This window comes from Dendrobates tinctorius, unplaced genomic scaffold (genome assembly GCF_039654945.1).
Source record: "Dendrobates tinctorius isolate UK_male_01 unplaced genomic scaffold, ASM3965494v1 ptg000145l, whole genome shotgun sequence".
In the NCBI taxonomy this organism is placed as follows: domain Eukaryota; kingdom Metazoa; phylum Chordata; class Amphibia; order Anura; family Dendrobatidae; genus Dendrobates; species Dendrobates tinctorius.
In genome coordinates this window covers 8847380-8862408 of record NW_027361812.1, presented here as the reverse complement: position 1 = coordinate 8862408, position 15029 = coordinate 8847380, and the positions used below count along the sequence as shown (strand labels likewise).

At 39.8% G+C, this 15029-nt stretch overlaps 2 protein-coding genes across 2 annotated transcripts in view; both read left to right on the top strand.

The window, feature by feature from the left end:
• The window catches only part of LOC141049595 (keratin, type II cytoskeletal cochleal-like), a 199509-nt gene that overhangs the window by 83293 nt on the left and 101187 nt on the right, over positions 1-15029 (top strand). The gene's annotated exons all lie outside the window — the stretch shown is intronic.
• LOC141049589 (keratin, type II cytoskeletal 6A-like) lies at positions 2970-6874 on the top strand. Its single transcript, XM_073546156.1, has 9 exons — positions 2970-3495; positions 3623-3837; positions 4221-4281; positions 4384-4479; positions 5053-5217; positions 5343-5468; positions 5915-6135; positions 6225-6259; positions 6348-6874. Exons 1-9 carry the CDS (start codon positions 3028-3030, stop codon positions 6593-6595), a joined length of 1635 nt encoding a protein of 544 aa, XP_073402257.1. The 5' UTR covers positions 2970-3027; the 3' UTR covers positions 6596-6874.

Genomic DNA, 15029 nt, shown 5'->3' with positions numbered 1-15029 from the left:
TGGCAGAAAGGGGTTAATGCAGACCCCATACCCACATGGTCAAAATTGTTGGTACTCCTCGTTTAATGACAGAAAAACCCACAATAGTGACAGAAATAACTTGAATCTGACAAAAGTAATAATAAATCAAAAATTGATGAAAATGAACAAATGAAAGTCAGACACTGCTTTTCAACAGAATTTAAAAAAAAAAATAAAACCCATGAAATAGGCCTGGACAGATATGATGGTACCCTTAACTTAATATTTTGCTGCACAACCTTTTGAGGCAGTCACTGCAATCAAACGATTCCTGTAACTATCAATGAGACTTCTGTAATGATTGTGCTCAATTGTCAATTTATTTTTACCCTTCCATTAGGAATAATAGAGGAACAACTCAAGGCAGGAGTTTTAACAGGAACATTTTGGTTGGCACTCTATTAATCCTTAATTTTATCTTACAGATGGGAACAACATTTAATAAACTATTCAAATCAATTGAGGACATTGTTTGTGAGTATATTTCAACAGGTAGGAGTATTTTCATCAGAATCCGATTTTTTTTTAGAGATTCAATTTGCTCCAATCCAAAAAAAGGTGACCAGTCACCATTTTGCTGGATTGGTTTTTGAGATAGGAAGGGGTTAAAAAGAAAATTAAACTTACCTCATGCAAAGGGCTTGTTTAGATGGATGTATTAAATGTCTGAGAGCTGTCCGTAGCTTACGGACAGCACCAAGACTAGTGCCAGTCAATGTAGTGAGTCACATGAATGCTTGTAAATATGGTCATATGGTCAGCATGTAAAAAATTACATCATGTACTGCATTTCCCCTGTTCCCCTGTGGGCCAGTCCAAAACTGCTTGCACACTTATGTAAAAAATACCATAAATGGCTTAAATACATTTTCTGCTATGCTTCAAAGTTTGTGATGTATTTTTTTTTTAGATCAGAGTTGCGATAACATAGCAACATTGTGTCAGTGCAAAAGACAGGACTCTGAATACAGAAGTCTCTCCTCCTTCTATGCAATGGCTGCAGAGGAGAAACAAGCCTCCTCACTGTAGTGGCCGGTTCTGTGCAATGTGTAGGATGGATTTTAAGTGACCACAAAACTGTGCTGCCCATCCAGTTCAGAAGGAACGCTCATCAGGACTCTATATTTGGATCACAAATATCTTAAGTCTTACAAACTGCCAGAAATATGTTTATTCTTGTTAATTTTCTTTTAAAAAGTGTTGACTTTTTTTTCTGAAGAACCAAGGTTTCCTTTGCAGTTAACACATAAATATGCATCACATAAATGACTTGAGTCCAATATATGACATATACTGTAATAATTGGCATAGTGCAGCAGTATAGCATTATAAAGCTGGAATCACTAATTGTCAACATTACTAATTCACTTTCTCAAAGCAAAAACACCAGTAAATGAATAAATGAGCATAAAAAATGGTATTTCTAAATTACACTGTTCTCCCGACAAAGCAAACATTTCATGTTTAAAGCAATGGTCTACAACTTATGGCTCTGTAATGTCTGTGAAGGAAATTTCAGAAGTGTCTACTAAAGATTTAAACCCAGTCTAATTTAGAAACCATATTTTCAGGGACCTTTAGCCAGAGCAGCCACAAAGAGCATCCCTCACCTTATAAAACCTGCACATAGCGACCAACCAAAAAACTATCAAGTTATCTGCTTCTCAAGATCACTTAATTGGTGTTACTTCATATGTACAGTATGTAGGTATGTATCTAGGGTATAGCTATTACATTCTACTATAGAAATAATTTGTATTCAACAGACAATACTAATAACAGGAGTCAACTATGATTCTGTAGACTAAAATGAAGAATCATCATTATTACTACAGATGAGAGAATCTTCTGAGGCATAGATCCAGCTGTTCTCTAGAATTTGGCTAGGAAATTCGATGTATATCAAAGTCTATGTGAATCAACTATTCCTCATTATGCTCTAGGTTTATCCAATCCCCCTGAGCATAATTAAAGGGAATCTGTCATCTATTTTTTCATATATAAGATGCGGCCACCACCATCAGAGGCTTATCTACAGCATTCTGTAATGCTGTAGATAAGCCCCCCGATGTAACCTGAAAGAGAAGAAAAACACGTTATATTATACTCATCCAGTAGCGGTCCGGGTCCGATGGGTGTCGCAGTCTAGTCCGGCGCCTCTCATCTTCTAGCGGTGACGCCCTCTTCTTTGATTTCCGTCACGGCTACGGCGCAGGCGTACTGCTCTGCCCTGTTGAGGGCAGAGCAGAGTACTGCAGTGCGCAGGCGCCGGGACCTCTCTGACCTTCCCCGCGTTTCCTGACAGTAATGATACAGATATATATCCTTATTAATACATAATACAAATACAAATTGTGATTTAATAAGTGTTATTACTTTATTTATTTGTGCATTTTATAATAATGTAAAACATTTGATACATTTCAATATTTCCCAAATACTTTATATTGTACAACATGGGCATCTGAGTTTTTGCCTTGGATTTAATTTGCTACCTAGCCATTCTTGGTGAGCTTAATCATTTTTCTTTATTTAAAAACTCAAAAGAAAATAGATTTAATAAAGTATAGATGACTCTATTAATCACTTTAATAAGTACAATTCGCCATGAGTAAAGCAAAGCCTAGCTATGGCTCTGAAACATGTCATACTTACTATTGTTTTTTTGGGGATGGGTGTAGATTCCCATCTACTGATCCCTCAATAATTCTTGTCTTGTCTTGTTCTCAATTTTTTTTCTCCTAGCATTTAGAATTGGTCAATAGGTTTTCATGTTTGCACATTTTACTTGCACTTTATTTATTGGAGATGTGAGTAAATCAGATGAAGTCAGCATTTTGATTGCTAAGAGGCATACCAAACCCATTATTGAGAAAAGATGATGCATGCAGAGCATTGTGACCAAACCCTTGTATTGAGACAGATAAAAAGGGACGTTCAGGCTCAGAAACATTTACTCTGCCTTTGTTTTGTGTTCAATATCAACACCACACATCTACAAGGACCATGTCTGCTTCTCGTCAATCATACTCTACTGGAGGAACAAAGAACTTCAGTGCTGCATCTGCTGTTGCATCAGGGGCAAATCGTAACAGCTTTAGTTCTGTTTCTGTCAGTCGTTCTGGCTGTGGAGGTGGCCAAGCTAGCGCTGGTGGCTTTGGTAGCAGAAGTCTATACAGTTTAGGAGGAAGCAGAAAAATTTCCATCCCTACAAATTCACAAAACCAAAGCGGAGGTGGATTTGGATTTGGCAATGGTGCTGGCTTTGGATTCGGCTCTGGATTTGGTCAAGGATTTGGTGGAGCATCTGACTTTCCTGTATGCCCACCTGGTGGAATCCAGCAAGTTACTATCAACCAAAGTCTTTTAGCTCCACTTAATTTGCAAATTGATCCAACAATTCAGAAAGTGAGAACCGAAGAGAGAGAGCAAATCAAGACTCTTAACAACAAATTTGCATCTTTCATTGACAAGGTAGGAAGTTAAAATCAACTCTTACTTTTTTCTATATTTAAATCATTGTAATTCATTTTCATCCATTTTTTACCTCTATGCATTGCATTTTTATCCTGATTTCTATTTTTGTTACCGTTACCCCTAGGTCAGATTCCTAGAACAGCAGAACAAAGTTCTGGAAACCAAATGGAACCTTTTGCAAGACCAAGGAGTCAAGACAGTTAAGAATAACATTGAACCCCTCTTTGAAGCCTACATTAATCAACTTCGTCGCCAATTAGACAGTCTAATCAATGATAAGTCACGTTTGGATGGAGAGCTTAAACATATGCAGGATGCTGTGGAAGACTATAAGGCCAAGTGAGTCATCAAAGATGCTCTTCACATTTCATGTGCACTGGTCCTTCACATCAATTATAGCGGTATTCCAGACAGAAACAAGATGTTTATCCTTATTCCTTGGATCTATTCAATCAAAAATATGTCATGTTTGAGTTTTATACTAGCAAGTTTAAAAGATAATCTACAAAACTGAAATATGAGTGGCAAATAATCACTATTATACAAGAGTAGTTCTGCTTTTTGGGATTTACTCACCGGCATATACAACATTGTACAATTAAACCGGTGGAGGTTATTAATATCTTCACAATCTTGCATTATCTCACACTTTATAAGTTCATGTTTCAGTATTATCTATACTTTCCATTCAACATTTTGTATAAATATTCTGTCACCATCAGGTATGAAGCTGAAATCAACAAGCGTACAGCGGCTGAAAATGACTTTGTCGTACTCAAAAAGGTATGGGATTATTACCCTCTTTATGAAATTTATATATTTTACATACATTAACATTATGCTTTGATTAACTTCTGCTAATACCTGGGACTATATTCCTTCCAGGATGTGGATGCTGCCTACATGAACAAAGTAGAATTGGAATCTAAAGTGTCTAGCCTGACAGATGAAATCAACTTCTTGAGGGCTCTGTATGAGGCGGTAAGCCTGAATTTTTAATTCATCGCAACATTTGTTTATAGTTCTATGCATATTTCCCTTCAATTTCAAAAACCTGAAGAAAATACTGCACTTACCCGTTTTGAGCAGCTCAGGTTTGCCACCATAAAGGGCCTAAAATAAATTCAAGCCAGCATAATTGGGTACAGTTTGCTATAAAATTATACAAACTATTGTTTTGCAGTGGCATTAGATATAAAGACATTATCATAATCAATACCCTATTGTAAATTAGTATACCGGCTGTTATGATTAGGTAGCCACAAAACCATGTTTGGTCAACTCCAAAAATCCAGAATAAAAATCGGCTAGGAAAACCTTGAAATAGAAGCACACTTTTCTGTAGTTTTAATCAAAAAGTTGGACCAATGTGAATTAGATATTGCAAAGTCAGACACGATGTGCATTGCTCAAGTATTTTACTGAGGAGAAGAGCTTCCTGAAATATGGCTGTCCAACAGTTCACTTGTCGCTTTGAATCTTTTTGGTAAAACTTGTGATTTTGCTGAAAGCTTTTACTTCTACCCTTGTAATACTGTGTTCTTTGACTTTTAGGAACTTGCTCAGATGCAAGCACAGATCTCAGACACCTCAGTTGTCTTATCCATGGATAATAACAGAGATCTAGATCTACAGAGCATTATTGCTGAGGTTAAGGCTCAATATGAGGAGATTGCCAACCGAAGTCGCCAAGAAGCTGAGTCCTGGTACCAAAATAAAGTAAGTGAACTCTGAAAATATTTTTTCTACTCAATAAATACATTTCTAGTTTTCCTTACTAATAAGTAGTTAGAATGTTTGTGAATGTTTTTTGGTATTTCAACTAACATATACTTTTCCTGCAGTATGAGGAGCTCCAACTTTCCGCTGGAAAACATGGTGATGATCTGAAGAGCTCAAAGACAGAAATCTCAGAGCTAAACCGTATGATTAACAGGCTGCGATCAGAAATTGACAACGTGAAGAAACAAGTAGGTGGAATAGCTTTGGGCATTATAGTAAAACTGAAATACGTTACGATCTGGAGTCATGAGCTATTATAATGTCAAAGCTTAATGGAAAATGATGATTGCATTCATAAACTCTACTGAGAATAAGAATCAAGCAATTTCTGGATTGTCCCTTACATTACACATATTGATCTATGACATAATAATAGTGTTTGCAGCCCTAATTTATTCTAAAACCAAAAACTTTTTTAAAAACTTTTTTTCCAACAACTCATCATCTTTCCATTGGGTCGAACTTGAATTAAAAATGTTTTTTTTCCAAGCATACTTCTTAACTGTTTATGTAATTCATTTACTCTGGTCATACAATTGGATCAACAATATGGAACAAAAATTGCATTCCTTGTACTTTTTATTTTAGTGGGTTCTTCAGATTGACTAATAGGTTCTATTTTTTATGCAACTAGATTGTGAAACTTCAGACTGCTATTGCTGATGCAGAACAGAGAGGAGAACTCGCTTTGAAGGATGCTAAGAAAAAACTTACTGATCTGGAGGCAGCTCTTCAAAAGGCCAAGCAGGACATGGCTCGCCAACTCCGCGATTACCAAGATCTAATGAATGTTAAGCTGGCTCTAGATATTGAGATTGCCACATACAGGAAACTGTTGGAAGGAGAAGAGAGCAGGTAAGAAATATTCATTGGTAAAATTGTGTTGTCATTTTCTATACTATTTGATCATGGAAAAATTTATGTACATTTTTGATTGGTTACAGATTGGCTGGAGATGGTGTTGGACAAGTAAACATATGTAAGTATTAGTTTTTAAACTTATTGTTTTTTTACATTTATATATATTTTTTGCTTCCAATATCTAACAACGTACCTTTCTCTAACAGCTGTTTTGAGCTCAAACTATGGTTCAAGTGGAGGAGCTGGTCATGGATATGGATCCGGAAGTGGTTTTGGATTTAGCTCTGGAAGTGCAGGGCAAGGCATTGGAGGTGGAAGTGGTTTTGGATTTAGCTCTGGAAGTGCAGGGCAAGGCATTGGAGGTGGAAGTGGTTTTGTGTCTGGAGGTGGCAGCAATTCCAGTGTTAAAATTTTATCAAAAACCTCCACAAGCTCAAGCTCCAGGAAGTTCTAAAATTCTTCGGTTGCCAGTGCATACACAACCTCTTTCCCTCCTGATTCATTGAGTTTACTGTCACAGAAACACCATGAGTGCGATAAGCCTTGTATCGTCGATATTCCAAATGTGGCTAAAAATGATTATTTGTAAAATCAATGATTTGTTCTTCTTTGCCAAAAAAAGCTTAACTTTCTGAGAATTCTTGAATAAAATGCAATATTATAAAAAATCTCTTCATAATAGTTTCTTTTCATTTACATGGATGAATAGTGTAAATAAAAAATCTTAATTCTTCCTAAGTTTGGGATTATAAAATATGCCATAAATTCACATTCTATGACACAATATTCTTTTGGATTTAGAATGAGACATGCAATTTTCTTGTCTCTAATTTATACTAGGTTTTAGATAAAGATTAGATTGCCAACAAACTGAATAGATTAGCATCTTCTGATTGTCACACAAAAAAGGTTGTCAACTTTCAAAAATCCTGTCTGATTAGAAGGATTGTTGATTAGTTGAATATCACAAGCAGGGCCACCATCAGGGCCTGGGTTAAAAAGTAATTAAAGGGACTCGGCCAGCAAAAGATTGGGGGCAAGACTTTAACAGCAAGTTGGCAAGCATTAGCTGAGCTGTGAGCCTGCTGCTCTAGAAGTGAAGATCTTTGCCTGTCCTACAATACGATAAAGTGATGTGTTCACTTGATATGCAAAAGATGACATGTGCTGCTTGTCTGATATGTAAGCGGTGTGTGTAATATATGCGGCTCGTGTATTCAAATTTACGTTTTGGAGTTAGGTTTGTCTGTTCTGCTTTTAGGAGTTTATGCCTGAAATAGATCCATTGTACACCTAACGCAAACAGAATCAGTGAGTTTTTAGATCAGATGAAAAAGATCTGCATTTTACCTTACTTCATAAAATTGGCATCAAACAAAGTACAGACCCCGTCAGAGGCGATGTGACGCTAGTCACAGATCACGGACAGGCCGTGAGGCAGATAAGTCAGACATTACAGGGTCAGTACCAAGATAGCACACGTGGTAAAACAAGGGAAAAGATGAAGGCTTAAGTCAGGTCACATTCAAGGGTCAGAATATCAGAGAATTAGCAGATAAGCAAAGGGGCAATAGCAAATGGGTAGTGAGAGCACGGTCCAAAGGTCAGCAGCAGTAGATCAAAAGCAAAGGGGCAATAACAACTGGGTAGTAAGAACACAGTCCAAAGGTCAGCAGCAGTAGATCAGAAGCAGGAGGGCAATAACAAATGGGTAATCAGAACACAGTCCAAAGGTGAGCGGCAGTAGATCAGAAGCAAAGGGGCAATAATAAATGGGTAGTCTGAACACGGTCCAAAGTTCAGCAGCAGTAGATCAGAACTCACAGCACAGGAATATCAGGCAAACACACACTAGAAAGCATAAGTTTTTGACTGCCAGTGATCTGGGACAGACAGCTCGCCTAAATGGCAGGGCAATTAATAAGAACAGGGACCACTGGTGGAAATCTCTACACCTCCCAGTCTCAGATAGATTAACTGAGCTGTCAATCAAAGCACTCACAGCTCACCACACTCCCGTACAGGATAGGGATGACTGAGATGTCCACAAGTTAGTCCCAGACACTCTGAGTGGAAGAATCATGACAAACAGATATATTTTTGGTGCACTCTTTGAAGCTACACAGGGGCTCAAGAGGTAAGGGTGCCTATATCCACCCTTAAAGCAGCAAGCAGCTTCTGTCATAGACATATGTATTGAACTGCAAAGGCCCCATACACTGTTCTTGCTCAGAAGCCGTTTTCTGTTGGTGTCCGCTCCTGGGCTCCATAATAATCAATGAAATCCTTCTGTTTACATCTAAATAATTATGCAACAGATCCATAATGGGCATGAATTCCATTTGCTTGTTTTCCATTAAACAAATGGAAAAGTGATCACTGCATTTAATTTTTAAATATTGAATATGCTGTATGTGTTTAATATATGAGCAGTGTGTGAGCTATACAGTCAACAGTGTTGGCACCCTTGAAATTATTCTAGAAAATGAAGTATTTCTCCCATAAAATTATTGCAATTACACATGTTTTGCTATAAACATGTTTATTTCCTCTGTGTATTGAAACAACACAAAATAAACAGAGGAAAAAAGGCGAATTGGACAGATTTTCACACAAAGCCCCATACATGAGCTGAACAAAATTGTTGCCACCTTTCCAAAATTGTGGATAAACAACTTTGTTTCAAGCACGTGATGCTTGTTCAAACTCACCTGTAGCAAGTAATAGGTGTGGGCAATTTAAAAATAACAGCTGAAACCAGGTAAAAAGGGGATAAATTGACTTAATCTTTGCATTGTGTGTCTGTGTGTGCCACAATGAGCATGGAGTACAGAAAGACGAAAAGAGAACAGTCTGTGAAATTGAGAACCAAAATTGTTGAAAACTATCAACAATCTCAAGGTTACAAGTCCATCTTCAAAGATCTTGATGTTCCTCTGTCCATGGTGCACAACATTAGAGGTTTACAACCTATGACACTGTGGATAATCTCCCTGGATAGGGACAGCAGAGAAAAATTGATAAAAGGTTGCAACGTAGGATAGTCCAGATGGTGGATAGCCAGCCCCAATCAAGTTCCAAAGAAATTCATGCTGTCCTGTAGGCTCAGGGTGCATCACTGTCAGTGAACTATCCATCAACATTTGAAAGAAATGAAAGACTATGGCAGGAGACTCAGGAGGACCCCAATGCTGACATAGAGACATAAAAAAGCTAGACTGCAGTTTGCCAAAATGTACATGAGTAAGCCAAAATCCTTCGAGAAAGCATCTTGCGGACAGATAAGATACCGAAAACAGAATGAGGCCTACAAACAAAAGAACACAGTACCTGCAGTCAAATATAGTGGAGGTTTAAAGATATTTTGGGATTGTTTTGCTGCCTCTGGCACTGGCTACCTTGACTGTGTGCAAGGCATCATAAAATGTGAAGATTCCCAAAGGATTTTGGGTAGACAAGTAGTGTCCAGCGTCAGAAATCTAGGTTTGATTCACAGGTCATGGGTCTTCCAGCAGTTCAATGACCCCATACAAACATCAACAAGCACCAGTAAATGAATGGACACAAAGCACTGGAGAGTTCTGAAGCAATGTGTCTGGGTCTAAATACCATTGAACACTTGTGGAAAGATCTTAAAATAGCTGTTGGGAAGAGGCACCCTTCAAATATTTAAGACCTGCAGCAGTTTGCAAAAGAAGAGTGGTCGAAAATTCCAGTTGAGAGGTGTAAGAAGCTTGTTGTTGGTTATAGGAAGCAATTTATTACAGTTATTTATTCAAAACGGTTTGCAATCAAATATTAAGTTGGGGGGGATTTTGGAGATTTTGTGTGAAATAATTTTCAATTTGCCTTTTTCTCAGTTTTTTTGTGTTTTTCCATTACACACAAAGGAAATAAACGTGTATAACAAAACATGTACTTACGATATTTTGGAGCGAGAAATACTTCATTTTCTGGAACAATTTGAAGGGTGCCAAAACTTTCAGCTTTGATTGTATGTGTCTAAAAGTTAAGCTGTGTGTGCCCTGTATTCTTCCAATATCTAGGTGGTGTGTGTCCTGTATGTATCTAATATGAGAGTATTATATTCTGTATGTGTCTAATATGTGAGCGATGGATGCTATATGCATCTAATATTTGAGTGGTGTGTGAGCTGTATGTGTCTACCATATGAATGATGTGTGTAATGTACAGTATGTGTCTGATATATGAGTGGTGTGGGCACTGTATATGTATAATGCCTGAGCGATAGGTGCTGTCATGATCCAGGCGTGGATCTGACAGATTAAATGGACAAAGTGAACTTTCTTTTCCTTTGGCAAGGTGTCAAAGTGACATGATTGCCCCCGGTGGCCATTAGAATTACTACACGTGGTGTTTCATTCTAAGTTGCCCGGTGGTGGTTAGTGGTATCGCACGATAGTTTAGGTTTAATATGCACGTAATTAGTATTCAGGTGTGACGCTCTATAAAAGAGTGTCAGGTGGGTTCAATCACTGCTGGTGATATTGTGTCATTTTGAAAGCAAGTCTGGGTGAAGATGGAGCTGAACATGAGTCCTGCGTGGCCCAGCCAGAGGGGACGAGTGGCAGCTATGTGGTCTGCTAGAAGGGCTGGCATGGCATGGTGGAGTCGCAGTTTATTGTCACAGGAGGTGCTTGCATGGCTTGGTGGAGTGGCGACTATGAAGAGAGTCGCACTCAGTATGCGGGACTATGTTGTTGAAGAGCTGGACTCAAGCATGCTTAACTTCTTGGCAGAGGCTGACTCATCTTTGGGACTCTGTTACTGGACTGCTGCAATTGGTGATGGACTCCGCTCCAAGGCTGCACTATGGTGAAGGATCCTGTTATGGTGATGGATCCGAGTGGAGGAGAAGATGCACGCAGGTGGTGGGCAGAGTCCATCACCAATTGCAGCAGTCCAGTAACAGAGTCCCAAAGATGAGTCAGCCTCTGCCAAGAAGTCAAGCACGCTGGAGTCCAGCTCTTCAACAACATAGTCCCGCATACTGAGTGCGACTCTCTTCATAGTTGCCACTCCACCAAGCCATGCAAGCACCTCCTGTGACAATAAACTGCGACTCCACCATGCCATGCCAGCCCTTCTTGCAGACCACATAGCTGCCACTCGTCCCCTCTGGCTGGGCCACGCAGGACTCATGTTCAGCTCCATCTTCACCCAGGCTTGCTTTCAAAATGACACAATATCACCAGCAGTGATTGAACCCACCTGACACTCTTTTATAGAGCGTCACACCTGAATACTAATTACGTGCATATTAAACCTAAACTATCGTGCGATACCACTAACCACCACCGGGTAACTTAGAATGAAACACCACGTGTAGTAATTCTAATGGCCACCGGGGGCAATCACGTCACTTTGACACCTTGCCAAAGGAAAAAAAGTTCACTTTGTCCATTTAATCTGTCAGATCCACGCCTGGATCATGACAGGTGCTATATGTATGTAACAGCACTTGTATTATATACATCTAATATGCAAGTGATGTGATCCTTAGAAAGCTCTTTGGTCTTGCCCATGTTGTAGAGGTTAGAGTCTGACTGATTAATTGAGTCTGTGTACAGAAGTCTTTAACAAAGATGACTATGTAATACTACGTCCAGGGCGTAGACACATCAGCACATTCCGTACTCACTGTGCTGTCTGCTGCTTCTTCCCTGGTGCGTCCCGCATTCTTCCTGGAGTTCAAAGGACTGGAGGCAGAGCCCAGGATAACTTCAAACAATAAAGATTTATTCTCTTCAGGACACAGCACATCCAATACACCTTTAGCACACTTGATATGGTATCAGCAATAAATTTTCTTCAGTTTTCATTCACCCCCCACATCCGATCATTGGCTCGCTCTTGTTATCAGCACCTCAAAAACATTTCTAGAATTCGACCCTTTCTTACTTTTGACTCTGCAAAATCTCTCACTGTTTCTCGTATTCATTCTCTTCTGGACTATTGTAACTCTCTACTAATCGGTCTCCCTCTTACCAAACTCTCCCCCCTCCAATCTGTCTTGAATGCTGCAGCCAGGATCATATTCCTCACCAATCGTTATACCGATGCCTCTACCTTGTGCCAGTCCTTACACTGGCTACCCATCCACTCCAGAATCCAGTACAAACTTATTACCCTCACCCACAAAGCACTCCATGGCTCAGCACCACCCTACGTCTCCTCCCTCAACTCAGCCTACCACCCTAACCGTGCCCTTCGTTCTGCTAATGACCTGAGGTTAACATCCTCATTAATCAGAGCCTCCCAATCCCGTCTCCAAGACTTTTCACGTGTCGTGCCAATTCTTTGGAATGCACTAACCAGGATAGTACGATTAATCCCCATTCCCCACAGTTTTAAGTGTGCCTTAAAAATGCATTTGTTCAGACTGGCCTATCGCCTCAACGCATTAACCTAAATATCCCTGTGTGGCTCATTTCAAAATTTTTTACCATAACCAGGTTCCTCGCATCATGTTCTCACATACTTTTTTGCATTTAATAGCCCACTGTGTCTGTACTGTTACATATTTAGACTATAAAAACTTTATTGATTAAAATCCAAAAAATTGGTTAAACACCAAAAACCGTGACAAAAACAAAACAAAATGTGTTCAAACAAAACCAACTAAGGGAGAGACTAGGCATCCCTGGTGCATCGCCTAAGCTTACACCTGCCTGGCAGTGTAGGTAGGCACCCTAGGGGGGAACGTTGTGGCGCCCCCGCTCAACGATGGCTTGCCCTAGGGGCCCTGATATACCCTACAGCCACTAAGGGAGACCCACTACCCGATATCTCAGGGGACCCCTTGCACTAGACATAGATACTACTTGGTCCTAGCTCCCTTTAAATTTTAAAAACAACAGAACACAATTGGCATAAGGTGGCCCAACGGGTAATCAAACATAATACATAGCCTTTCAGATATTGAAAACCAATGACAGCTAAGTAGAAGATGCAATACGCAGCTGTCAAATCAATAAAGGCTCACACAAAATGGCTGAACATCTTGCCAGATACATGGTGTCAAATGGCGATAAAAGGCCTTTATAATCCAGCACCCTTATACAGTGCTAATGGCACAGAAAAAATCCACAATGGTTTCGCTAAAGCCTATCACTTGTGCCACAGAGATAATGTGGACACTATATTGACATATTGCCAGCTCATATGCAGAAAATGTTTAGACCCGTGTGAAAAAAACAGATGTTAGATACACATCACAGACTTGCAATATAGAGATACTCATCTGTGTCACCCGCCACCTGCAATGTAGTACTTAGCGCCTCAAAGCGTTTCGCCTGCTTAGGCTCATCAGGAGGCCTGATACCATGATAGGATGTGTCCAAAAGTAGGTGCAGCAGCTAAATGATACTGAAAAGACTCCCTTTTAAAACTACCGCCATCCTCATATCCTGGACCGCCCACTCACCATGCTGAGACGTGGCGTCACAAATGCCCATCCCCCATACTCAGGACGCATGCCCTAGCTGGGGCGCATCGATACCCAGAAGCCACCATATCGAGCACAGCGCTGCACTCACCAATCCCACGCTGCAGCTGCAATCAGCTTCTGGGTTTCAGATGCCGCGCTCTATCGCGCCTCTGTACTGCGCATGCTCCAGATACCGAAGTCATACCCGGTCTCATATTTTCTGGCACACGCGTACTAAATTCTAGATATCAACCTCACAGCGCAGGCCCAAGGCGGAATGCACCGCCATTAGAGATGTTTATATATAGGGGCAGGAGTGGGGAGAGAGATGGAACGCACCGCCTTTAGCGGTGTTTATATATAGGGGCAGGAGTGGGGAGAGAGATGATCACTAACCGATCAGGATCATAAATAAAATGCAGTCCTATAAATCATAACCCCAATAGACTTCCAAATAGGCATAAAGAAAGTTAATTTATTAAAGTATTTGATACATGGATATTATTTAAAGAAAGGGGGTTATAGAAAAGGATTTACATATCTCTGCATGTATAATGGCGTATACTGCAAGGAAGATTGATATATATGATGTTCCATAGAAATCAATGGAAATTCCTACAAAAAAAGGGGGAAACATATACAAAAACTGAGATGGCCAGCTAGCTCAAAGAGGTTATTAAATACCATCATATTGTGGCTTATAAGAAACAGGCAAACGAAAGCTGTTCATTTAACCCTTTAGGTTCCAGAGACTCCATTCTGAAGATCCACTTGCATTCTCTTCTGAGAATAGTCTTATCAACATTTCCTCCCCTCGAATTAATGTTGACTACCTCAATGATCATAAATTTTATATCTCCAGGATTACCATTGTGAGTGGACTGCATATGTTTTGCAAGTGGGGTCTCTCTTTGGTTCCTGATGTCACCCATGTGTTCCCCCACCCTCCTTCTCAATTCCCTTTTAGTCTTGCCTATATAGTCTCTGGGGCACGAACAAGTAGCCATATAGACAACTCCTGTGGTCTTGCAGTTCGAGAAGTCCCGTTGGTAAAAGGACCTCCCAGTACTAGAAATGCAAAATGATTTTCCAGGTCTCATGAATTTACACATACTGCAGTCCCCACATTTAAAGAAGCCACAGGGTCTTCCATCCAACCATGTACCGCTGACTGACAGTCTTTTGTATTGGCTATGTACCAACGTGTCCTTGATAGATCTCCCTTTTCTAAACGTAATGTTTGGACGCTCACCCGCTAGATCTTTAAGGTCCGGGTTCAACCTCAGAATGTCCCAGTGTCTAGACATGACTTTCCTAACGTTTTGATGCCTCGCATCAAATGTTCCATTAATCCTCATCTGCTCAGGTGGATTCTCATCGGGACTTTTTTGAAGCAATTGTTGTCTATTTGTTCGATTAGCAAATTCATACGCTGTTT

Bases quoted from the DNA above. Each gene is read 5' to 3' on its own strand.
- LOC141049589 (XM_073546156.1), top strand. From the start codon at position 3,028: ATGTCTGCTTCTCGTCAATCATACTCTACTGGAGGAACAAAGAACTTC. The intron at 5,218-5,342 runs GTAAGTGAACTC...CTTTTCCTGCAG, and splicing joins AGTCCTGGTACCAAAATAAA to TATGAGGAGCTCCAACTTTC. The intron at 5,469-5,914 runs GTAGGTGGAATA...TTATGCAACTAG, and splicing joins TTGACAACGTGAAGAAACAA to ATTGTGAAACTTCAGACTGC.